The sequence below is a fragment of the Aphis gossypii genome, chromosome 3 (genome assembly GCF_020184175.1).
Source record: "Aphis gossypii isolate Hap1 chromosome 3, ASM2018417v2, whole genome shotgun sequence".
In the NCBI taxonomy this organism is placed as follows: Eukaryota; Metazoa; Arthropoda; class Insecta; order Hemiptera; family Aphididae; genus Aphis; species Aphis gossypii.
In genome coordinates, this window is record NC_065532.1 from 44,916,193 (window position 1) to 44,942,329 (window position 26,137).

At 26.2% G+C, this 26,137-nt stretch overlaps 2 protein-coding genes across 4 annotated transcripts; one reads left to right on the top strand and one right to left on the bottom strand.

The window, feature by feature from the left end:
* Positions 1-28: 28 nt before the first annotated feature.
* Positions 29-9,150, bottom strand: LOC114128344 (lethal(2) giant larvae protein). Of its 3 annotated transcripts, XM_027992837.2 has the most exons (22): positions 8,859-9,150; positions 8,523-8,710; positions 8,306-8,457; positions 7,881-7,978; positions 7,548-7,632; positions 7,364-7,461; positions 7,142-7,285; positions 6,939-7,077; positions 6,612-6,817; positions 6,395-6,552; positions 6,122-6,333; positions 5,675-6,061; positions 5,313-5,610; positions 5,062-5,218; positions 4,851-4,975; positions 4,481-4,761; positions 4,189-4,406; positions 3,914-4,128; positions 2,857-2,968; positions 2,624-2,784; positions 2,396-2,451; positions 29-1,422 (listed from the first exon to the last, which is right to left on the bottom strand). In XM_027992837.2, the coding sequence occupies exons 3-22, from the start codon at positions 8,387-8,389 to the stop codon at positions 1,366-1,368; spliced, it is 3,291 nt and encodes a 1,096-aa protein (XP_027848638.2). In that variant the 5' UTR covers positions 8,390-8,457; positions 8,523-8,710; positions 8,859-9,150; the 3' UTR covers positions 29-1,365. The 3 variants fall into 3 exon arrangements, with proteins under 3 accessions (XP_027848638.2, XP_027848637.2, XP_027848639.2); XM_027992836.2 differs by having other exon boundaries at positions 8,306-8,710; positions 8,785-9,150; XM_027992838.2 differs by lacking the exon at positions 2,396-2,451 and having other exon boundaries at positions 8,306-8,710; positions 8,859-9,148.
* An 11,326-nt stretch (positions 9,151-20,476) lies between these two features.
* LOC114128371 (pinin) lies at positions 20,477-21,980 on the top strand. Its single transcript, XM_027992875.2, has one exon. The coding sequence runs from the start codon at positions 20,723-20,725 to the stop codon at positions 21,806-21,808; it is 1,086 nt and encodes a 361-aa protein (XP_027848676.1). The 5' UTR covers positions 20,477-20,722; the 3' UTR covers positions 21,809-21,980.
* The last annotated feature ends 4,157 nt before the right edge of the window (positions 21,981-26,137 follow it).

Here is a 26,137-nt window from a genome sequence, read left to right on the forward strand (position 1 = left end):
CATAAAATTTATCTTTAAATACAAAACATATATTTAAAAAAAATATATTAATATTAAAACTATAGTACAAACCATCACCTTTAACATTTTTAATCAATAAGTTATATTAGTTTAGTAATCCTAGTTTAACGGCTGGAAAGGATTATTAAAGACATACAACAATGAAGTTGATGTTCAAAGCAATAAATTACAAAGTGATTAATACATATAAAAATTAACAAATAAAAGACAATTTAAACATTATAAAAATCATGTAAAAATATATAGTTATATTATATATAAATAATTAATTATATGGTATTTAGCCAAAAACGGCATTTAGAATCTAATAAATAAAAAATTAAATATACATATAAGTTGATCTATGGTATAAAATACAATTTTGTTTAAAATATTAGTTGATTAAGTATAAAAATTAAAATAAATAATTGACTAATGTATATACAAACAAAATATAATAAAAACATGATAATAGAAATAGAAAACTCCACAGTTGAAAAAGATCTTCTCTTTACATTACATTTTTACAATATAACATAAAGTAAAATAATTCACAAAAGAATTATATTGAATAAACAGAAAATCGAATGACCAAAAAACAAAATTATTTAATAATAATAAAAAAAAAAAATCAAAGTTTTAATATAAAGGAATGTATTTGAAGTAAATTTATACTTTACTCAACACCATTGTACAACATAAAATACGATATAAAATTCTATATCTGTGATTAGTTTATAAACGTATTAAATTGATAATGATACATTAAAAAATAAATAAATTTTATTTGAAAATAGTTATACATTTTTAGTAAGGATTTAATAAGTATAATATTACATTATTATCTGTCTTACCTGTATTATCAATCTTGCTAAATATGATTTTTTGTACAACTATTCTCAATAATAAACTTAAATATTTACTTTATGTAACTCTTAAAAATATATTGAATTTAGTGCATACTATGACAAAATAAATTTATATTTTAACATACAACAAATAAAAGTTTTAAAAAAATTTGTCAAAATATAGTTTTTATCATTTTTTTAAATTGTTAGATTTTCTATGCTTAACTAGGGCACCATTAATAAATTTGAGTTAGGAATGGTAAAGTGCCAATTATATATTATAAATTAGCCAGTATAAAAAAAAAACAATATAAAATATGTGATAGCTCTGTCAAAATGTTACCAGAATAGCAGGTACAACATTTTACTTGAGTCATATTAAAATTTTTTTTTGTTAGTAGTAAATAACTTAAATAAATATTAAGACAAAAATTTTCAACTTATTGATTTATACAGCGTGAATAAAATAAACATTGAATTAATGTTATGTCAATCACACACATCGTTAGTTATCACATTATGCAGTTGTCTCTACTTCTAGGTCTTCCATGAGAGCTAAAGGAGCTCTATGTATCTGAAAAATACATAAATACATGAAAACATAATGCCAATATAAAACATATTATGTAAGCAACAATAAGAAAAGCTTCTACATAGATTGAAATAAAAGTTAATTATATTGATGTTTATGAATATAAAATATCAATATTAGTTAATCAGCATATTTGCATAAGAGAATTGTAATTGTAAATTATATGAAATTTAATAATATTAAAAATTCAAGGTGTCCCAATGAATATTTAATAATTTAACATGGTAAGTTATTATAAAAATATCTTAAATTCTCAGCTTTGAATTAGTTAGACCTTGAGAAACACTAATTTTTAAAATAATAAAGTATTGAACCATGATATAATTTCATAGACACTTTACAATTTACCCTTTGCATTAAATCGTATGATTTATTAAAATGTTATATACATAAATATTATAACTACATTAAAATACATATTATATTTTAATATTATATCACATAATTTTTGTTTGTACATTTTTAGTCTCCCTCGCACCAAATTATAACTAGAGAAGTCATTAATTAACTGTAAATAATTGTATTATTTTTCGTTTAGTAATAATATAAATTATAATTAACTTTCAATTACTTATGTTAACTTTATGAGATTTTTAATAAAATAATTTACATTAAAATATATACATTTTAGATACAAATGACAACCATAATCCTTATTCTTTGTCTAAGTGTAATAAATGAACTGTTATAATGATCACCCACACCAATTATCCATTTTTGTTCATTTAAAATATTGTTTAAGTTGATTACAATTAACAATATTTTTGATACTACTTGTAAGCTGGACTAAGTATGTAGCAGAAATTAGCATAGAGCAATATGGATGTGCGCATATATGCACAGACAATTAAAGAAGTTTGTCTAATCTGCATATTACATACAAAAGTAAAAATTAGAAGTGTGAATTAACATATTAGCCATCACATAGCCATATATTTTTTTAGGACTGGCTAACCTCAAATTTGGACTGTGTTGATGGATCATCTTCTACAACTAAACTTGTGGATAGATCTGACAAATGAAAAAAACTATTTAGGTGCGAATTCTAAACTACATAATAATTTAAATAAAAATACACAACAAAAACTAAAATCTATATCAAAATATAAGTAATATTTTCATTTAATACTAATTGACACTATGTATTTAAAATATAAACATAAAATTACAAAAATGTACTTACTGTCAACTGTGATTGTTTCATTAGTAATAACTGTAGTAGAATTTGATGTTTTTACTGTAGTTGTGGTAGTAGATGACAATTCATGTTTTGTAACAGTTTTCTGATGATTATTAACATCAACATTGTTTGATGTTGATGTTACATTTAGATTAGTACTTGAACTAAAAAGGCAAATAATTAATACATTTTAATTAATGTAAATGATAGTCTTTTTATATTCAATGTCTTCTTACTTTCCCAAATGGTCTTTAATGGAGTCTATGGTAATATCACCAACTGAGAGATCATTGCTATTGTTTAATTGGGAATTACTATCACCATTTTCTTGAGTACCATTTGTTAATCCTACAGGATAAAAATAATTAGACATATACATAAATATTTGTTTGTGATAGCTCAAACTTGAACCAAACTTAAAATTTTTATCGTGTACAAAATAAATCAACCATAATTACAATTAGGTATATTTTGAATTATCGTATTACCTATTCTACATTATTAATCTAAATAACAGTATTTACAATAAATTTAGATAATTTATAATTTTTTTTTTACACAAGCACAATAATTAATATAATTATTATAATTATAATAAACTGCATGACAGTTCTTAAAATTCTAGGATGATTATTGAAAAATTCAATAGTTTAAATAAAAACTTTATCACATTGTCATTTAGTCAATTTTGGTTTAAGAGCTATGGTAAAAATGACCAAATTGATTATAAAAAAAATGCAAGTTTTATTGCACATGTGCACCCAGAAATATCTAAAAATGTAAAAATCATCAAGAAATGAGTATTTAGGCATTCCCTATCTCCTCCCAAAAACCTCCGATTTTACTGGACAGAATGATTTAGTGTTACCTTTAAAAGGAATTACACTATATATCTATTTTTAAAATATATATATATAAATTATTAGTTATTAATATGACATGTAGAAATACCAATTTTTCTACTGATCCAGGACTAAGCCTGTTTGGTTTACTCAAAATAGATTTTTACCGTTAAAATAAATATTAAAAAAACAAAAATAACAATCAATGTAGATACATGGCCTCTTCTAATAGTTTAATTATTCTAAATTGTCATAAGTCATTATCAATTTTTAAAAATAAATGATGAAGAATTGTACAAATATTTGATCTTCAAACTATGGTGACCAGAAAGTCTGGTTTGTCAAATATTTTCAACTTTGATTTTTGTACAGTAAAATATGTTTGATAGTTTGGTTTGAGATTCAAAAACTTTAACCTTCTACTAATATATATAATATATTTAATACTTACCATTTACTTTTGGAAAATCGTCTTGTTCATCATCTGTGTAATCATTAATAGGAGTAATAGAACGACTGTTTGATGGTCGATCTCTAGTAGGTAAATTCAAAGAACAATCAACTTGTGTGACACTAGTTGCAGACACAGAAATTCTCTGCAGTTCACTACTTGAATGTAAATATAATGCTTCACCATAACGAGTGAATGCCAAACTTGAAATACCACTATAAATCAAATTTATAATTAATTTTAATACATACTTAAATAATTATTGTATAATATACTTGATATCTTCTCTACGAATAACTGCAGCATGTATTTGTCTTCGGAGGTCTGGTACACTTAGTACTATTACTTCACCTAAATTCGTGAGACAAAGAAGACAACTTTCTGCATAATCACTTGTTTTAAAATAGGCCATTGACATTCGGCGAACACGAGCACCTTCAGCTGCAGTTAATTTAAGTTTGCATATAGGTTTTAAATTAGGTAAGGAAAATATCTAAAAGAATAGAATAAACAAATTAAATAATATTTAATTGTTATGTAAATAAATTTAAAAAATATAAATATTACCTTAAATTGTTCTTCTGATGCAATAATGACCTTGTGGGGACCACATATATCTAAAGGTTTACCTGGAATGCTATTTTCTTGAACTTCAGTAACTGATCGATTTTCTGCATCAATCACAGTAATTCCAATAACGGGTGCACGATGTTTTAACTGAACTTCTTTTCCTAATTGCGCAGTGACTCGTCTTTCTTTTCGTTTATCACTTGGCGGTATACTTATAGTAAAAATGTATACAGAACCATTGTTAGTACCAGCCCACATTGTCGGAGTAATATGGGAAGCTGTTATTAAATAAATATGTTATCAAATTTGGCCATTAACATTTTATAAAACATAATAATTTTTTTTATTTATTATTCATATAAATTACCTGTAACAATAAATGTTTTAGTGAAACTTAAACATCGAACCATACTTCCCAATGCATCATCAACTGGTCTTGCTTCAATTGCCCGTTCAACAGGTCGTGCTTCCATTGGAGATATAGGTCCAATACTAATTAAAAAATCATTTTAAATACTCTAAGTTAGTAATGTTTATAATAAATGTGTGTTATGTAATATTATATTAAAAATACAGACTTTTCTCGTTTTTTATCAGGTGTAATGCTTGCTCCTTTTTTATCATTTATTATTCTGGTAGAATTTCTTCCTTTTCGAAGTCTTCTAAATGACTCTCTTAAAGATTTCTTAAATGATTTTCTTCTAGAAATAGGAGTATCTCCAGCAGTGGACAAATCTATACATGAATACATAAAAAGTAAATTTAAATAAATTTAAACACTTTTAAGAAAATATGTACTTAGAACTAATATAAAAATAATAATTATTACCATTGGGGTTTAAAGTACATTTTGTTAAAACAGGGGCTTGTCGATAATAATCATAAAGCACTAATCCATGAGCAGTACCAGCAGCAACCAAAGACCAATTTGAATGTAAAGCTACAGCTGTAATTGATGCTGGAGGATATACTTGTAAAACAGATGACGGTTGAAATCCAGCTTTAAAAGTAAGACAAGTCATATTTTTTCCATTATTATTATTAGCTTCATCTCCGGTCTGTTTTAAACTTAAACGCTCATGACCTTTCCAAACAAAACTTTCTCCAACAACATTCATTTGTATTGCCTGAATAACAAATTGTATTATTCATTTACATTAAATTATAATTGTAAAAATGAATAATATTTACCTTTATTTCATTAGAAGAAGGCTGATCATTAAATTTGGATACTATAACATGACCAGCTGTACCAGCAACAATCATTGTACCAGTTCGAGGACAAAGAATAACTTTTTTAATTGCTAATCGAGGATCATCAGAATAAGGATCAAAATTTCCAACTTTCCTAAAGGGTGGCCACTCTTCTTCATCTTCTTCTGGAGCTACACTATTACTGGAATGGTTATCAGCATCATCGCCAACCAATACCCAGGATGATTTGAATACATGAATAGGAAGTAATGGAGTTGCATTTGCAACCCACAATTTGACAGAACCATCTTCATGGCCAGTTATCAAAAGATCTCTACTTTGTTCATCTTCAAAGTTTGCTTTACCACCATCAACAGGCCACTCCTTATAACATAAATTTTAAGCATTATTCAAATTAATTTTATTTAATTAATTTAGACTTACATTTGAGGAAAAATTATTCTCATTTTGTAAATTTCCAATAGCAATTATACTATTCCAAAGATCTTCGTTTAAATCAGAAACAAAAGTTGTAAATGTTATAGCACTTGCATGGATGGACACAAGATATGGTAATTGAACCAATGGCCAATCTTCAGTAGATAAATCAATACAAACTATTTCTTCTTCAGCCAGAATTATAAGAAAACTACAGCCTACAAAAATAAAACATTTAATTAATTGATAACTATGCTTTAAATAACATTATCATAATACCTTTTTCATCAACTGAAGCAGTGGTAGTAAAAAAATCAATAATTTTAGAAGTAAGCTCAAAAGCTACATGTTTAGTAGTTCCCAATCGAACAGTAACTGCATGGCGATCACCATAGCACGCCCGTGGCATACCACCAGAAAATATTAGGAATTGTTCGCTAATAAAACATTAACCCTTAATATTAAATGTATATACATTTTTATATATTTTATTTACTTGAGATCTTGAGCCGATTGTTGACAAATTATTTTAGATATTGGTTTGCATGGAAATGGACCATAAATTGTTTTAGTGTTTTCATTTTCGTCTGAAGTTTCATTTATTTTCCAAAGTGTTACAGACCCATCATTATGAGAGGAATAAAAGCTATCCCCATTTTCTTCCCAACATACACTTTCTACTTGTTGACTACTTACAAATGTCTAAAAGAAAAGAAAAGGAACAAACATATTGTATAAAAGTAATACAAAAATTCAAAGACCTTAAATCAGTTTTTATGAAAACATTAACATAAAAAAATAATAAATTTATGTATTCCCTTACTTTTACAGCAACTGAGTTTAAGCGATCCCATAAAACGATTAATCCTCGACTATAGGCAATCAAAATATGATTTGGATTTCCCGGTTGTTCTGCAATTACTTCAACTGCACCAGGATTCTTTTTATACTCATCTGAAACCCTAGACATAATTTAAAGTGAAGTTAAATCATATTTTAAATATGCTAATAATAATTTATACATACTTCTGCATCACAACATCTTGATAAATAATGTTATCTGATAATTCAAATGTAGACAAATTAATAAAAAATATATTTCCTCCTTCAGTTCCCAGTAATAAGTTCTCACAACTAGATTCCAAACACATTGATGATATTTGCTTAAGCCTACAAATTATTTAATGTTTTAATTATATTAATTATAAATTGATTCAATTTACAATTAAAAATTATCTTAACACTCACTTTCCCTCTAATAAGTATGATTGAACTTCATCAATGGCCATGTCATTTATTTCCCAGTAATGAAGACTATTGTCATCAGACAATGACACCAGGCGACCCTGAATACATTTTTTATTACCATTAGCAAAAAATGTAGTTTTGTTTTATAATCTTAATATCATAGTATAATATATAGTATAATTACTTGATTTGGTACAAATATTAACTTTGTAATTGCATGATCTGAACATGGTAAATGACCATAAAATTCAACACCAGTTTTACCCAACCTACATATAATTTGCTAAGGAAAATATTTTTAATCATAACAATTTTTTTTTTTAGAATTTATAAAGAAACAATGCATACATTTTGTAAAAACATAAATTATAAAAGTCGAATTTATTTAAAAATTACCTATAACATTACATTATAACATAACATGCATAGCAAAAATTACGTGTATAATTTAGTGACTAAGATATAACTGAATGTTAAGGGTCACAGAATCAATTACAACATTTAAGTAAAAGGATACACTTTAATTGATCCAGTTGAAGTTCCAATTGCCATAATACGTAATAGTGGGTCCCATGAAAGTGCTGTTGGTTTATTTGGAAACCCATACTGAAGAGTCTGAAATATCAATTATATTTGGTTAATGTTAATTTAAAATAACATAGTTTAATAGTGGCAAATTGCTTTATATCTGTCATCAAATTGTATATTCTTTGTTTAAAAATTATTTTAACATATTGAGAATATTTAATAATAAAATAATTTTTGAAAAGTGTTGTATTCAACACAAACGTTAACCATAATAAATGATCAGTAGAAATTAAGCATTGAAAATGTACGTAAAGAAAAATCAAGTTAACACAAGCCACATTACTAATTATTAAATAAACTGAATGAACCACAACCATAAAATAGAATAGAATATAGTAAAGGAGTCATAGTTACCCTTCTGAACGCAAACAAGTCTTTTTGGATCTTCTGTCGCTCAACCGAAGGTTGTTGGCCTTTGCCACGGATAAACTTGAGCATGTTTATAACGGTTGGTCGTACTTCACCGTTCTTGAGTTAAAGACTGAATATGTCAAAAGCACTGTTGTCTAAATACAACCGATGGTGACGACGTCAGATGGGTATTTGAATAAATATCAAGCATTTGGTGTACCTTCCCTGTATTCCGTCGTTGAGGACTGCGAGTCTGTTCAAAATTGATATACTAGCATCCTTGAGAAACCAACAATAGGTCGATGTACTGCAGCCGTCAACGCGATCATCAACGGCATCAACAATCGGACCGCTACAACAGTAAACAGACTTCTGCTACTGCCACTGCTGCTGTCGGTACTCGGTGGCCTGTCCAAACACGATTACGAATAAGTGACAAGACTGGAACGATAACAGAATATCTTGCAGCGCGCGCCGCTTACACGTCGACTGTTTAGCGTCGAATACCCGGTAACCTGGTACCGATAAATGCGCACCGGTCTACTGGCGGTTTTACCTGAGACGTCTGGTCTTCCGTGGTCGTTTTCCGTCCGGACATAATAATCAAATACCTAAAATCACTAATGTAAGCGAGGAGCGACAGGTAGATGCGAATCCCGTAACCGTTTGGTGCTTTCTGACAACCAGCACCGGGACTCGGGAAGTCTAGAGCCAACAAAACGAAAACACAAAATCGGCCACTATCAACTCCCCACCGCAACACACCTCGCACGAAACATACGCGCAATAATTATTATAGTGTATTTGTGACTTCTGTGTCGTTTTTGTCCATTTCTCTCTCCGTTTTCTTTCTGGTTCAACAACCTCCCCACCGCGCGTTTCAAGGAGGTTGAAGACCTCAGGGCTTGTGCGAGGTGCGACGCTGATTTCTCGACGACGGCCGCCTCCACCTAAATGTGCGGTTATAATAGACAATAATATACTATATGTTTATATAGGTATTAAGGTATATACCGTATAAGCTTATTATTTATATTACACACGCACACGCCCGCGCATATTATTTACAATAATATTATAATATATTATTTGGGTTTATCTGACGTGCGAATCACTTATACCAATTGCCAGATGTGATTCTTTATTCAAACCATTTACAATATTAAGTTATGACCGAATTTTTTCCTGGTTTATTAAAAAAAAAATAATCATTTTTTAAATGTGAACATATATTATATACTTTATTTATTGTTTCTTATTCTGAAGTAGAATATTATTATACTGGCATACTGTTAAGGATTCCGATGAAGGTGTGTACATTTTATTTTTTAGATCGTATTTTTTTCTAAGCACTTCCCGGTCACTACAAACATTTACCGAGAAAATTATTATATCGTTAAAGAATCGCTCTGTATATACGTATACATAATATTATATTATGTATATTGTCCCGTGTCCGTTCCGCTATAGCTATCTACCTATATAGTACCTATACCCATACCGCAACTACCGAACGGACAGGTCTTGATGAAACTATACATACAATTGAGTTGATACATATATATATATATATATATATATTTATATTATATACCTCTAGATATTATATATAAATTATAAGTATAATATATATATATATATATAAATATCTATGTAAAAAAGTGTAGCTGTGTACCTACGTGGCTACGTGTGTCCATGTAGTGATATCTGTGTGTAGGTACCTATTACCTATATATGTTAATGTTATATAAAATATATAATAACGTGACGAGTAGGTACGCGCGTATTGTGTTTATAGACCTCGGACGGGTTCTGCGTGTACGAGTGTTGTCATTGTGTGTAGGCACGATTTTACTGCACATATACCTATATAATAATATAATATACACGTAATTTTTTTTAAGAATTAGACGAACCCCACAATCATTGGTGTCTGGTATAGTAGAATATAATAATACTAATAATAAGCAACAGTAACATAAACCGTATACATATATATATATATAATATATCTACTTATTATATTATTATATATCGTCTGTATTCTATCTGACTACTTCTATATAATATTATATAGTATATTTATGAGTAACCTCCCCGCCAAAAAAATTGTCGCCGTTATGAATATACTATTATTATTATTGTGATGAACTAAACATTTAATAATACATATAGCCATATAGGTTGGTAGGTAATGTATGCAGATCGATACATGATTATACAATGATGTATTGATATATATATATATAATATATATACATGTATAGCCTATATATAGGTACAAAATAATAGATCATCGTCGAAATTCGAACAAACTATTTTCATACTAACTATTATAGATAGATAATTTTTATTATAGTAAATTTACTGAAATACTGAAATACGTACTTACTATTGTGAATGATAAAAATAAATTAGCTGGTATACTTAAACAGTTAAACCTATACGTTTTTACAAGAATTATGTTCTGTGACTTATTTTATTATTTAGTTACGAAATAATACATGGTTATATATAGACATATTATAGTCAACAACGCAAATAGTCGTATTTTAAATTTATTTTAACTATTTGATACTAACCTATGGTATGTAGGTATATTTTATGATTCTTAATAATATATAATATTCCTTTATACTTTTAAAAATTAATAGGAATTACTTATAATAGAATATTATTTATACTTCCAACAGAAATTTTCAAATAAAATTAGTGCGATTAGATTTATTTTAATTTTGTTTTCAAGTACCTATATGCCCTATTTATACTATTGTATACATAACACACATTATCTACACGCTATGTGAATGTTCCCATTATGCAATATGCCATATTGAATATGGTATTAAATTACTATAGGCTATACTACTATTAATTATAGTCTATTCACTATTGGCCAGCGATCTCTACTAGGATTTTGAATAAAGCCAAAAATTAATTTTGAAAATGACTTGTGAGCTATATGCAGTGAAAGTAAATCAATTTGGATTTGAGCTGCAATATACTCATCAAATTTTCGCTGGGTGTAAAATTATCTAGTTATATTTTTAATGATAATAATTAAAATATTTAAGAATAAACAAGATAAATAAAATATATTGCATATTATAATAAAACTTTAAAATAAGTATTTATTTTAATTTTATTACTCAACAATATTATAGAATGTACAAATACTACAATAAATTAGTTGTAGTGAGCTCTATTTAATGGTTATCGTTACTATAAGCAATCTTAAAATGAAATATTTTCCAGATTTAGTTATAAAGTTTTGAGATTAAAGTTATATAAATATGATATACTAAATATAGGTATAAGTGTATAATTTTAAAGTTTAAACTCAAAATTGTATATTAGGTTGTTATACAAAATAAACGCAATAATTGGTAGTTGCATTTTTATTTTTTGCCAAATTATTAGGTAGGTATAGAAAAAAATCGTATTACCGTCTACCGACCCCAGGCTTATAAACCCTAATAAACTCTATATGCCGCAGGTATACATATTGGAATTTAATACACTTATACGCAATAATATGCTAAATATTAGAATGCACAGAAAGAAGCCCAAGGGTTTCATATATTAATATGTATACAACATTATATTATATGGAACAGTTTAATTTACCTACACGTGTACGGTGATAGGCACCTTTAACTCGTCTCAAGTGAGTAACTAGCTAGTAATCACCACCTTAAAATAGAGAAGCCCTAATCAGCTAAACATGCGTCCATCGTATAATTATTGCAATATACTATAATATAGTGGTATACTGGTATTTACATTATAGATACTACAATACTACATAGTACGTAATATATAGGTAATAGGTATATTGTATATTATATACCTATATGTGAATAATATTAACGCACATAATATGTTAAGCGTTTTGTATTATATCGTATCTTTCAAATATCTAATTCAGTATTATAGCCCGAGCATAGTTTAAAATATATCTCTTGTAAATTTATATATGATAATTATAACAGGTACTAGGTAGTTATATTAAAAGTATTTAATACTTACAGATATACAACTTAATATATTTATTAATTGTGTTATATTGTCTATTTACCGTAAATTCGGAACTCCTAAAAATACTATAATAATATGATGCGTATTCCGTTTAAAAATACAGGTTATCGAAAAGTAAATCAGACGAATGTGGTAGGTATCTACTGAAATATTAACGCAAGTTTACCTATTATATATTTTAAATTTATTAAGTATAATATATTACATTTGTTATACTTGCTATGAAGTACTTTTATTATAAAATTTACAAAAAAAAAACAAAATACTTATTATTATAATATAGGTATTAACAATATAATATGCATATGCGTAATTAGTTTAAAAGCAAACACACATTATCTCAAAAATATGAATATTTGTGAAAATATTTTTTTTTATCTTTTGCGTTTTTGAACATCAACATCATTTTTATTTTCTAAAGGAGATAATTTTTTTTCAATTATCAATATTTTATTAAAATTGAATTTTGAATTAGTTAATTAATTATAATTATTATAAATTATAATTTATAGTATAAGTTATAAGTAGGTAATTAAAGTGTAGTCATTAGCTCATAGTTGATTAATGTGAAGTATACACACATATTATTAATTATTATTATTATTATAGTAATTGTATAGTTAATAGTTACAGTATATATGTATATAAATAGTTATCATTCCTTTCAAAATGATCATAAAATTTTATGAATATTAATTAAAATCATGAAATTAAAAATGTATGTTGATAAAATGATAATTAATTTTTTTGAATTTATATTGATAAAAAATATAATTTTTAGATTCTGAGTGAAGCAATAACTATTGGTTTTATTAGCGTATTATATAATATATATGTATTTTTTCATGACGTCTGTCTTCACATTTTTATTGAAATAGTTAATTGAATCAATTTTTTACTCTGAGGGTAATTTCTGATAGCGAATTTTAGGTTATAAAGAGGATTTAAAGTTTAAAATTAAAAGTTCTTCGTAATTGTTTCAATTATCGGGAATATTTACGCAACATTAGTTTTACTTTACCATCAATTTTATTAGTTGATACGGTAACATTTTCAAAATTTTTCATTTTTCGGCATTTTGTCTCTTTTTTAGTTAATTATATCTAATAGATCAGCGTTGCCCAAACGTTTTTTTCGCATACCACTCATGTGTATTATCATTGATTATAAAATTAGCTATTTAAGTATTTAACTATTCTATTAGCAATGGTATTATTTATCAGTTACATACCACAATAATGACTACAAATAGAACTATCCAAAAATGTCAATACATTTATTTACAAATAATATGTCAGTAAAATTATACTACAATATAATTATTATTTATTTATTAATAACAATTTATAAGTTTTTTTAAATTAAATTAAATATGTATAAATAAACAAATTATAAAAATTACAATTTTTCAAAGTGAATCGTGTATTAATAAGCCTGACATCAGTGATAAAATATGTGATTTGGTGTTAGGTAGACTAGGAACATTTAATTTTAATTATAAATTTGGGTGGTCAATATTCAATTTATTTCGATACTTGTTTATAACTACCAGCATCGAAGGAAACCCGATTTCACAAAAATGACTAATTAGTTATGATCTTGTGAATTGTATTAAAAATTGTAATATTTTTATAGACAGTGACAGATATTCGTTTTCTTATTATTATTATCCAAAGATCATCCAACTATAATTTATTAAATTCCATTTTCAAGCTTTCATCACATTAATTCAATAAAAAATTCTGTTTCATTGTTAGTTAGGTTACTAAGAAGTATCAAAATCTAAAATAAAAGAGTTTATTATCCACAAAAAGTAATAGTTTCTTTTAGATATTCTTCAGACGTTATTTTAAGTATTCGGCAATTATGCCTTGCCTAGTTGCCTTTATATTTTTGATGAGACTCCAAACTTCCACTTGAAGTTCATGTTCTGTAGTCAGCCTGTCATTATAAATTTGTTCTAAATTAGGTAAAGACTTCTTTTATTCAAAACATTATTACTTATCAATTACCATTTCAATTATTTTAATAAATCGGTTTATTGATTTAGGTACCTTGCACTTGCAAAGCTGGAACAAACTTAAATTTAATATATTGAGACAATAGAAAATGTCTGATAAGTGATAAAAACAGCTAGTAAGCTAGTCGTGTTGTCCACGTTTTATTAATATATCACAGAGTTCAAAATAAGTTTTTCCTAGGAATAAACGAACTTAAGAATGTAGTTCAAATAACCAGTTAAGTATTACTCCTCGAGATAACCATCTTACCTCAGTATGTGAGAGCATCTGGATGTGAGTACGAGTACCTGAAACGCATTATTTCCGTTGGGCCTTTTTCTTATACTATAGTTTAAGAACCGATGTTATAATATATACAGTATATAAGTAGACATTTTAATTTTTCTATTTTTTTTCCCCATACTTAAATCTTTTATTTCTTGTGCTCAGGCCTCAGTTAAAAAACATGAAAATTAGATTCCATAGTGCAATAACTACCTACTATACTAATACAACTAATACAAGATTCCATATAAGTTATTCGTAAGTTGGAATTAAAAAAAGAGTTTAATTTATACTTATATTAATTTTTATAAACGTTTGTGGTTAGAATTTCAACCAATTTTATTGTAGATAACTTAATAGATAGGTACTTCTGATGGGATTGATTCATGAATTTATAAGATAGAGACCGATCACCGATATTCTAAACGTGAACGAACTAATGAACAATATAATAATTTTAAAGAAGTTTTATCAAGAAAATCCTTGTAATTTGCATGTACGTTTATTGATTTTTTTATAAAATATTTAAAAATAGTATTAGTTCCATTCCACTGTACTGTCATCAGAATAGATTAAATAATTGTTTTTATTATTTAAGTGTTAACTAAAGAAAATAATAATATTGTATTCGGAATTCCTGTGCATCAAACTTATAAACCTAATTAAGTATTTACTTGTTATGTATTGTCTGTTAAAGTTTAACGGTGAACGATTTTAAGTTTTAGTACCTATAAGGTAAAGGTTTATATATAGGTATATTATATTAGTATGTATAGTATTATAATGGTATAATAATAAGGTTTCATTTGGTAATAAAATATTATGTAGACGAGTATTAAGTAGACAACCGTGTAGTCTGTAGATAAAATGATATAAACCTATTACATTTACTGGTAAACCGTAAACACAAATAACATCACTAACGTGTAACATTTAAATTATTGTTTGCATAATTGCATATCATACAAATTAATATTATAAATTTGAGTTGAAGAGTTTGATGATTCTTCGAAATGTTGTCTAGATAGATCAATTTCATTATGTGTTGTAATGTGCAATGTTATATATATATAAATATAACACTAGAGCTATAAGATATACTAGTATATCACTATATTAGTATATTACACTAAACAGTCATGTTTAATAAATATTTCATATTATGTTTATAAATTTAGTTTTTGAATGTCTATTCTTATTTCTTCCATGTTTTTTATTATAGGAAGTACACTAAATATTTATATTAAGAAACAAGAATTGATGTAGTTATAGTTATGATGTTATACTATTAAATATCGATTTAACATTTCAATTTAATTAATATTAGTTATATACAATATAATTTACTTGAGTTAACGATAATTGATTAGGTATTTATTAATGGCCAAATCATTTTTAGTTGTACCTACCTATATTATTCAAATTAATTAAAAAAGTTTTATCATCTTTAACTAAAAATATATAATATTTACTAATTATAATATAATATAATATTTAGCCATATTATAGTGAACATAGTATCTTAACATACCAAAACAAAACGTATACTATGTATGGTATGTATGTATTACTATTTGAAAGAGATAAACATTGCCATTATTCTTATCGATATTAAAGGTTGAACAAAAATGCTAAATGCCTAAAAAATACAATCCAAAAAATATTACCTATATCAACTAAAACACCAGAAAATACCAATTTGTATTAATATACTAAGAATTGAACATATACTTACGTCTTACACTTGCAAGTAAAGCTAAACCTATACATACTGTGGTGGCCATTTTATGATCAAATAAAAACTCCTTACGTCGCCTATATGTGCAGGAAAATAAGTACAATATTAAAATTAACAAAATGTTTCAAATACGAATAGGAAAAAAACTATGACCAACAAGTTATAAGAAATTCCTGGATCAAAAATCAAAACTCAAAATAATATAACATATAACAAACAAAACTAGGTATAAATTAATTTAGATACTAAAATATAGAAAAATATAAACCTGTGTAAGTTTAGTTATTAAAGATGTAATAATTAGTGTTGTTAAAATTATTTTGATTTCAAAGTAAAAATATATATTAATTGTTGATGTTTTGAAAGAATTATGAGTAAACAGATAAACGCCTAATCTAAAGCCAACAACGCAATAACATATAAGTACAATTTAAGCGTAAAACAGGTAAATCAAGACTATACACCTCTTAAGACCACTATAGAAATCCTAACATTATCCAATAAACTTACTATAGGTACACAAGTCAATAATTCGACCAGCCTGGACATGCATCTGCAGTCAGCTATGAAGTTCTCCGAAGCCTTCTTATTGAACGCTTCAGGCCTATCAAGGCCGTAGCCAGAGGGTTTAGGGTTCAACTCCCCCCCCCCGATTTTTTTTTTTGAAATAAGACTGAATAGTTAGAATTTTATATTTTATTACATAATATAACATATATTTATACTTTAACCCCCTCCCAAATATTTTTCTGGCTATGGCCTTGAGGCCTATCAATTATTCATCTGCTTATGATTAATAAAGTTGATTTTTTTACATCCTCTTCATGGTATTTTATAATTAAAAATCTCCATAACGACCTAAAAAATTTATCAAATTATATTACTCTTTATATTTCATTCTAACTTAAATTATCACGGTAGCCTTTTAATCGAACAATCTCCATCTCACTTCCTGGAAAGTGGAAATGTTCATCGAAAACTCAAAAGATGGGGGTGAATTATCGATTCTGCCGAAAATTCCGGTTTAGGAAAAGGGTTTGTATTGATTCTGCTGATTATTGACTCCGCCGGTATGGAGTTTGTATTGTTAATATAAATATCAATTATCAACATATTTACTCCGTCAGATATTGTTTATCTCCCCCCTTAAAAATATATAGTCCTATATAATGTATAATATATATTAATAAAATTTTTAAAATGATAATAATTGTATAATTTAAAACGAAAATGTATAATTTAATTAATACGTGTATGTGAGTATATTATAAAATATACGTGTATGGTCTAAATTGTATAAAATAATTTAACTTTGCTATAAATAAATATTACAACAAAAAGTTTTCTAAAAATCAGATTAACAAATTGTCTATTTTGAAAATAATTTAAATTATTATATTTTATTTTAATTATAAAAAAATAAAAATAAAAGGAGAACATAATTTTAGACTATACATTTTATGATCTATTGACATAGGTACATGTATTAATTAAATATATATATTTTAGTTTTGAATTTTACAATTATCATTATTTTATATATTTTATTAATATATACTACCTATATAATATTTTAAAATACATACACAAGAAGGGGGAATAAATATTTTCTGGGTGAATCGACGTATGCTTAAAAGATAGTGGCCTAGAGACCTACTGAGAAAAAAATAGCAATATATCTAAAAATATTATCAAGTCAAGTAGCACTGCTGACTGCTGAATACCTATTCATTAATGCTTACCTCATTTAATTTACTTAGTAACCAATATCAATGATCAAATTTACATATTATATTTTTATCTGTATAGATTGTAAATCGTTTTATAAATAATAAAAACAAAAGTTAATTCTCGACTTCCCACAGATTGACCATCTATATTATCCCTTTTGAACTTCTATAACATCCCTTTCGACACAAATATACAATAAATATAGTCTCAAACCAACAAAAAAATATCATATTGAATATATTATTTTTCTTTAACCATATAATATGCTTTCTACTTTAATCTTATGTCTTATTATTTTTAATCTTTTTTTTTCTAAGCTACTTTTATTTTGTGTTTAATAATTGTCAAGACTAATTTTATTACAAAGTTTGAATAATATTATTAAAAAAAAAAAAATAATCAAAGATTTATTAATACATTTATTAGAATAAACGAATAATAATTAATAACATTGCGACATCTATATATCTGTTAAAGAATTATAGTTTGTAAGTTTGTGAGTTTGTTTGTTAGAACTAAGAAGTTATCTCTGGAATTACTAAACCGATTATGAAAATGTTTTGAATTTACTAAAAAGCTACATTATTCCTGATTTCAGAGTGTATAGCATATATTTGACTGTGATTACTAATATTTGTCAATCAATTCCGAAAAAAGCAGGCTGATGCTTTGAGTTATCGGCGTGCGGTGACCAGGGGTGGACTGGGCTCCTGGCTAGTTTGGACCAGACTTCATGTTCATATTTTAAGATTAAATATATTGCCACTGTTTTATTAATTGTATTTAAACATTTTTAAAGGTTTCTAATTGATTTTATATTCATAAAATAAACTAATATTAGGTCTCGATAAGATAAAGTATACAATGTTTTTATTATGAATATATATTATGATATTAAAAATAATATAATTTAATACATTGTTTACCAATTTGAGTCTACGATTTAAAATTAAAAATTTTAATTATATATCTACATGATATTTGTACAAATAGCTTAGATAAATGACTTATAAGTAATTCAAAGTTACTTAGTGTATTTGCATTTGCTTGAGTCCAAAAAATTGTAGTTCTATATAAAAAGTGAAGTACCTGCAAATCCATTACGAGAACTTACACTTCTAACAACTATTGATAGAAATACTTTAGCACATGAATTACAACAATTCGCTTTACATTTTAATTCTATTATCAAAACATGAAAATTACATAAGCTTTTATTGATATTAGATTTATTAAGCATTTGTTATTCTTTAGACAATATTCTTACCTTTAAAATTAAAAATAGGTAAATTTATTCTAATATTAAAGCTAACGTTACAAATTATGTTTTGCTGAATGCAAATTTATAATGATATAGCCATATAGGTATGTTATTAAGACAGATACAACACATGTGGGTTTGGCGTCCTCTTAATGAATACAAAAATTAACTAGTAAAAAGAGGAGCTAACAATTTTTAGTTTAACCAAGGGGCCCCTTGATCAGATTGCAGACTGGGCCTTTTGACGCTGGTCCGACCCTGGCGGTGACTATAGTTGAATATAATGTTCTATAGGTAAATATTCAAAATATTTTTCTTTAGTAGTTCTATACAAAAGTCCACTGATTTATCTCGAGTTGAAACTCGCGAAATCCAATACATTTTGCTTCTAGACAATAGCACATCGTCAAACATAGTATATACACTATACAAAGAAGTTTTAAACTATTTAACAATTAACACATTCACTGAATACATAATAGCAGCTAACAAGAAATCAAATAAATTCTAAGCACTCATTATAAAGAACTACACGCAAGATAATTTCATCACAAGTAAAAATGTTTGACATCCAGCGAAGTGGGTACGAATCAGCTAGTTTCTTACAAAAATTTCCTATAAAATAATTATAAATATGAACTGCAAAGTAAAATATATGGTTATAAACAATTTAAGAAAAATTAAACATTCATATTTATCATTAAAAACAATTTTCATGAAAGTTGGAAAAAAAAGAAACGCAGATCCAATTTTGAAAGGTTTAAGTATACCATACACCCTAAAAATCAAGATAATTACAAAAGCAAAATCTAATACAGAATGGTTTGGAAGTAATAAGTATGCGCGCTGATCATTTGATTGAGTTGTAATATAATATACCTACTTTTATTTTATGATTTATCTTTAAAGTATTAACTTGAGAAAGCTTCATTACATTGAAAAATAATACCATTTAACATAAACTATCGTAGTAAAAAAATATTATTAAACATAATTTAAAAAAACGCGGACAATTTTGATTATTTTACCCCTTATTCGAGAATCATTTCATATTTGTATAACAACAATAGATAAACACACGCTTTGACAAACATGATAACAGGCAAGCAACTATTCAAAGAGTTTCATTAGTTTGTACTTTGTTTTCGTTTTGACTTGGTTGAGTTTAAGTCATATTTTCGGCATATTTTTAAGTATAAGTATTTATCAAGAAGATTATTAATTTTAATTAAAGAATATTAAACTTAGTGCCATGATAATTGATTTCAAAAAGTAACAGGTACATAGTATTTATTACAATTATTTTTGCATTTCATTAAAAGGCATTCCTATTTACTTGTTTTGTGAAGTATATTGCTAATATTATCATGACTACTCTACTGGATCGTTTGCAAGAACACTTAGTAAAGAAACGACAAGGATTGAATGATGTACATGAAACTCTAAAGAAAATTACTGGTCGTGATACATTTGATGATCATTTAAACCATGGTAAATTTAACAAACGACCACAGGTAGGTGGAGACCAAAAACCACAATTCAGAGAGTCATTAAAGAAAGACGTTAAGCGATTACGAGATAATAATAAACCTTCCTTTAAAAATGATAATCAGAATCGTAAAGTTTTTGTTAACCCTAATGAAACGTCTAAAGTTTTCAAAAATGGAAATAATACGGGTAGAATATCAGCAAAAGATCGTTTAGGGACAATTGTTGCAGATGAGCATGAAAAACCTATAAAGGAAGAATTTGAAGATGATGATGATGATATGGATGATGATTCTACACCCAAAAAAACTCTTCAATCGCAAGTCATGTTGTCTTCTAAAATTATGAAATCTCGTACTGAAGTATTGGCTGCTCAACAAGGTGATCAAGTGACTAAAGAACGAAATCGACGTATGTTTGGATCATTATTAGGTACTTTACAAAAGTTTAAGAAAGAAGAAACTCAATTAAAAGATAAAGAAGAGAAAAAAGCTAAAATTGAAAGAAGATTAGAAGAAGAAGCATTAAAAGAGAAAGAATCATTAGTTCTAAGAAAACGAGAATTATTTATGCAAAGAAAACAGCAGCAAAGAGATATAAAAAATATAGAGATTAAAATGGGATTGGTTAGAAACTTTGAAATATTTGAGCGTCAAATAAATTGCACAATGAATTTTATTAAAACTGAATTTGATCCATCAGTGTTTTACTTACCTAAAATACATAATGAAAAGACTGAAAAAAAATTAAGTAAGACACGATCATATTTGAGCAATATCTTAGGAAAGAAAAGGAATATGGTTGAAAGTCAAATTGAGAAGTTACTACAACCTGATGATGAACAAATGGAGTTTGATGACAGAGTGGAAGATGAAGAAGTAAGAGTAGCTGATGATGAAGAAGAAGATGCTGATGTAGATGTTTATGAAAGGCATCAAGATAATGGAACTTTTAACTATGATTAATAGTAATTTTTTATGACAAGTACAATGAACTCAATATTTTGTATATTTTATTGTAAATATTGTTTTGCACCTACGGATATTCAACATGATTTTAAATAATTAATACAAACTTAAGTTGAGCTCATTTATTTGTAGACTAAATCTTTTTTGAATACATTTATTTATTTTGGTATTTGAATATTTTATAAAAACATGGAAATTTTATACCATTATAGTCTCTTGTGTTTAAAATTAATATTATGTAATTTATCATAAGTGTTAGTTAGTCATTCATTGAGTTTGTCTTAATATGTATACCTTAATTTAAAGGTCATAATTTCTGTATTAAATTAATTTTATTTATAATATTAAATTAAATCGTTACTTCTGCGACCTTTTAACTAAATGTTATTATTTTAGATATATTCTTAAAACTAGATTTAAATGCTTATTGTTCAAACTGGTCATATATCAATAACATTTTGATTTTTAAACAATAAAAAAGAAATTATCTGAGTGTTACTACAATAAATGTTATTAAAATGTATTATTAACATGAATAAAAAAAAAAATGCAAAATATTCATAATTATTCTTTATTAATTATATTATACTGAAAAAATAATTACCTACTATTTAGATAATAAACATATGTTAATAACATCAAATCAGAAGAATGCATTTAAATTACAGAGTATGCACTATGCACATGCTTCATATATTTCCTTAGTTTTATTATAGAAAATAACTTAAAGAGTGATTTGCTTTTAATTTTCTCTTACTAATAAAATTAAATTTGATTTATGAAAATCTTTTATTTTTTTTATATAATTTGAGAAAAGAAAATACATTATTCTATAATATTGGTAATCTTCCAAAAGAAATACTACCTATTTTTTGTTGGTTTGAGGGACTGGAGGGCTTATTAAAGTATTGGAAAGGAATTCATTGTCTTTATCCAATTTTTGGACGAGCCTATAAACTTAATTCATTGTATTTATATAACATAATTTAAATTGTTAATGAATTACTAAATGTACTTGGCAAGAATATAATTTGTTAAATGTAATACACCAATAAACCTATTTAGAACTTAGAACTTGTTATGCATAACTGCATAAGCTAATATTATTTTTTATGAAGATTTGCAACTCATGATATTGAATCAGATTTACTGAATGAGTGACTAAGTGTACTATACATAAACACATAATTATGTATAAAAAATAAGGATTCTATTATAATTTATAAGATATTCTTATTTTTTAGGTACCTACTATATTAATTATAAGCTTTTTTATTTTATTTTTTATCATTTTTAAACTACTAAGTTTTAATTGATTTTTATCGTTGTTATTAATATAGTACCACATATTTTTATGTAATTACTCACATACCCACATTATACATATGTATTATATATAGTTATGTGGATTATGGATAACATAATTCTTAATTTTGCTGCAAAATTAAAAACATCTTCCTATTCCATTTGAATTATATATTAAAACAACTATTTTTGAATTAAGACAATGTAAATTTAATGTAAACTTTATTTACAAGTATTACAAGTAGTTTTAATATCTATTAATCGGTATTAGTTTAATCAATAATCATATGTATAAATGGGTATACAAAATCTATATTCAATTATTTAATTTATTTCTTTATAATCATATGTATAAATGGGTATACAAAATCTATATTTTATTATAATCAGGGTTTGGGACTATTATAGCACTAAAATATGCGCTTATAAATGACCCAATAAACTTAAGAATATGCACTAAAAATGAGAAAAAAAAGCACTTAAGCAGTCATAAAAGAAAGGATTTATTTAATATAAATATAAAAATACATTCATCACTTCGTTCAGAATCTAAAATGTAATTTAAATATAATTATTAATTAATAGTAAAAATAATAAAAATAAAATCTTTAAAAAATATAACTATATGGTTGTCGATAAACCACTATTATAATTTATAATTAATTATAGGTTTAAATAAATAATTTTTTTTATTAGGCTCTAGTGTTATACAACTCATCTATGTCATGAAAAACATGTTAATTTAATTTCTAAGGTCTTATTGTTTAATATAAAGCTGCTAAGTTTATCATATTTTTCAACCAGTCTATAATTTAAAAGTTATTCTATTAAAAAGTTAACCAAGTTATGCAATTTTTAAATAATACAAACAAAATTTTGTAAATAACATAAATAACCAACACTGATATTTTATACTAACTTATAAACAGTTGAGATTTAGAGTAGGAACAATTAAAATTGAGCACAAGGCAGTTTATTAAAAATAAAAATACACTTATAAACATTTTATATTGGAAAAATGTACAAATCACAAGAACCAACCTTTTAATACATTTTAATAATAAAGTTTGAAATGATCATTAGCTTTTGTCTGTAGACCCTATTAACAGTTGACCACCAGCATTATAATATGTTACATTGGTACCTTTTGTCATATTGTATTTTAAAAGGAATTTTATAAAAGTTTCAAAATATTTTATTGGTATGCAATAGTTATGCTTATTATTTTTTATAAAAAACTTTTTAGAATTAACTTAGATAATAGCAAAGTAAGTTAAATTAAAACTATTTATAGCCAAAAGTCATTTAATTACTACCTAACATTGAAGATTTAATAACTATTATTAAATAGTAAAAATAAAAGTAATTGTAATTTTTAACTATGGTTAGGTACTATCCAGTCTATTGTTTGGAATGATGTTAGTTTTTGGGTGTACTTAGGTACTTATGAATGTTAAATAATATGTCATTAATCACGATTAGTTTGCTAAAAAATAATTGTAAGCCATTGAAATCAATCCAATTATTCAAATTTGTGTGTATCATTCGGTAACCTAGTTGAAGATCAATACTTGCATCACAGAAAAGATCTTATTCTGAGTTAGATTTCACATATATTATGGTTATTTTAGAAATGAAATCTTTTCATTATGAAGTGATTACTAGGCAATTGTAATACAATTAAATATTATACATTTTTCTAATTAAATATTCTAGATAGAACATCAGTTTTCATTGTCAATCATGTTAACGAATCATATATCGCACATCACACGTGGACGCGTTAGAATATTCCAACAATTTTAGGAAATACGACTAATATCGAACGTCCAATAAATTAATTTGTAGGTACTCTACTAATTATGTACCTACCTTAAGTCTCAACATTTTTTTATGAAATTGGTGGAGCGAAATAACTTTTAGATTTCAGACTTTCAGAGTGAGTACTTACCTATTGTAAAATGATTTTACTACTGAAGTGTAAGACATAAAGTACCCAAGTTGGTAGGTAGGTACTTATTTTCTACAAATCGTATTTTATAATAATGAAAGAATTTTACTGTTTTCATTTTAGTTATACAAAAATAAGGTCTTATAAGTATAAAATATTGTTATTTTTATTTTGGCTGCAACAATAGACAAAATGGTATCACAAATAGTATGTAGTAAGTAGCATATAGTAGGTACCTAATACCTATAAGGAATATTTAGAAAGGAAAAGGTTAGATATTAAAAGGAATATTCCTTATACTATGGTAAGTAGTAGGTTGTAGGTGCAAGATATTATGTATTTTATCTATTGCGTGGTAATATTTCGGTTGAATCTATTCTAAGACTGTATCGTCGAAAGGTACGGAACAAATCTAGATTTTAAATTCGTCTAAATTACACTATACCCCAGTTCTGAAGCACAAATTGTCAGTTTTAGTTCTATCAATCCAGGGTGTGCCCAAGCTCAGTGGACCATGACTAAATAAATAATATTGGTTTATTTTTCATTTAATAATCCACATCTTAGTTCTTGATTCAGGGCCTCGTACGTCTTGGCGATGGACATAAATTAAAATATATCGGCTGCTACACAAAATAAGATCTGGTTGGGACGACAGATGGCTTGACCAAATCAGGAGTTGCATACAGACGGCACATCTCAAACTTCTCCAACGACTTGGTCAGTTGAAATTTTTTACCAAAAGTGTTCGTACCTATGTTTTGTCGGGCGGTAGGATGGCTCGGTCATCCGACAGGATGTTTGTCATATGACACGTCTACACACGACCTAAATTATTCTGTCGGAGTAGTGTCAGACCGATCAGATCATATTGTGTATTTGTGTGAAATAGCCTTTAATAAATTCGTGGTGATGAGCAAAGATATATATGTATTCTATTAACCATGTTGTTGGGCGCCGGGCAGACACGAGTTGTTATCAATTATCACATATTATCATATAATTGTTCTGTGAGGATAATGATAAAATCATATGTTTGTTTGATATTATCAGTCAAAAATGAATAGATG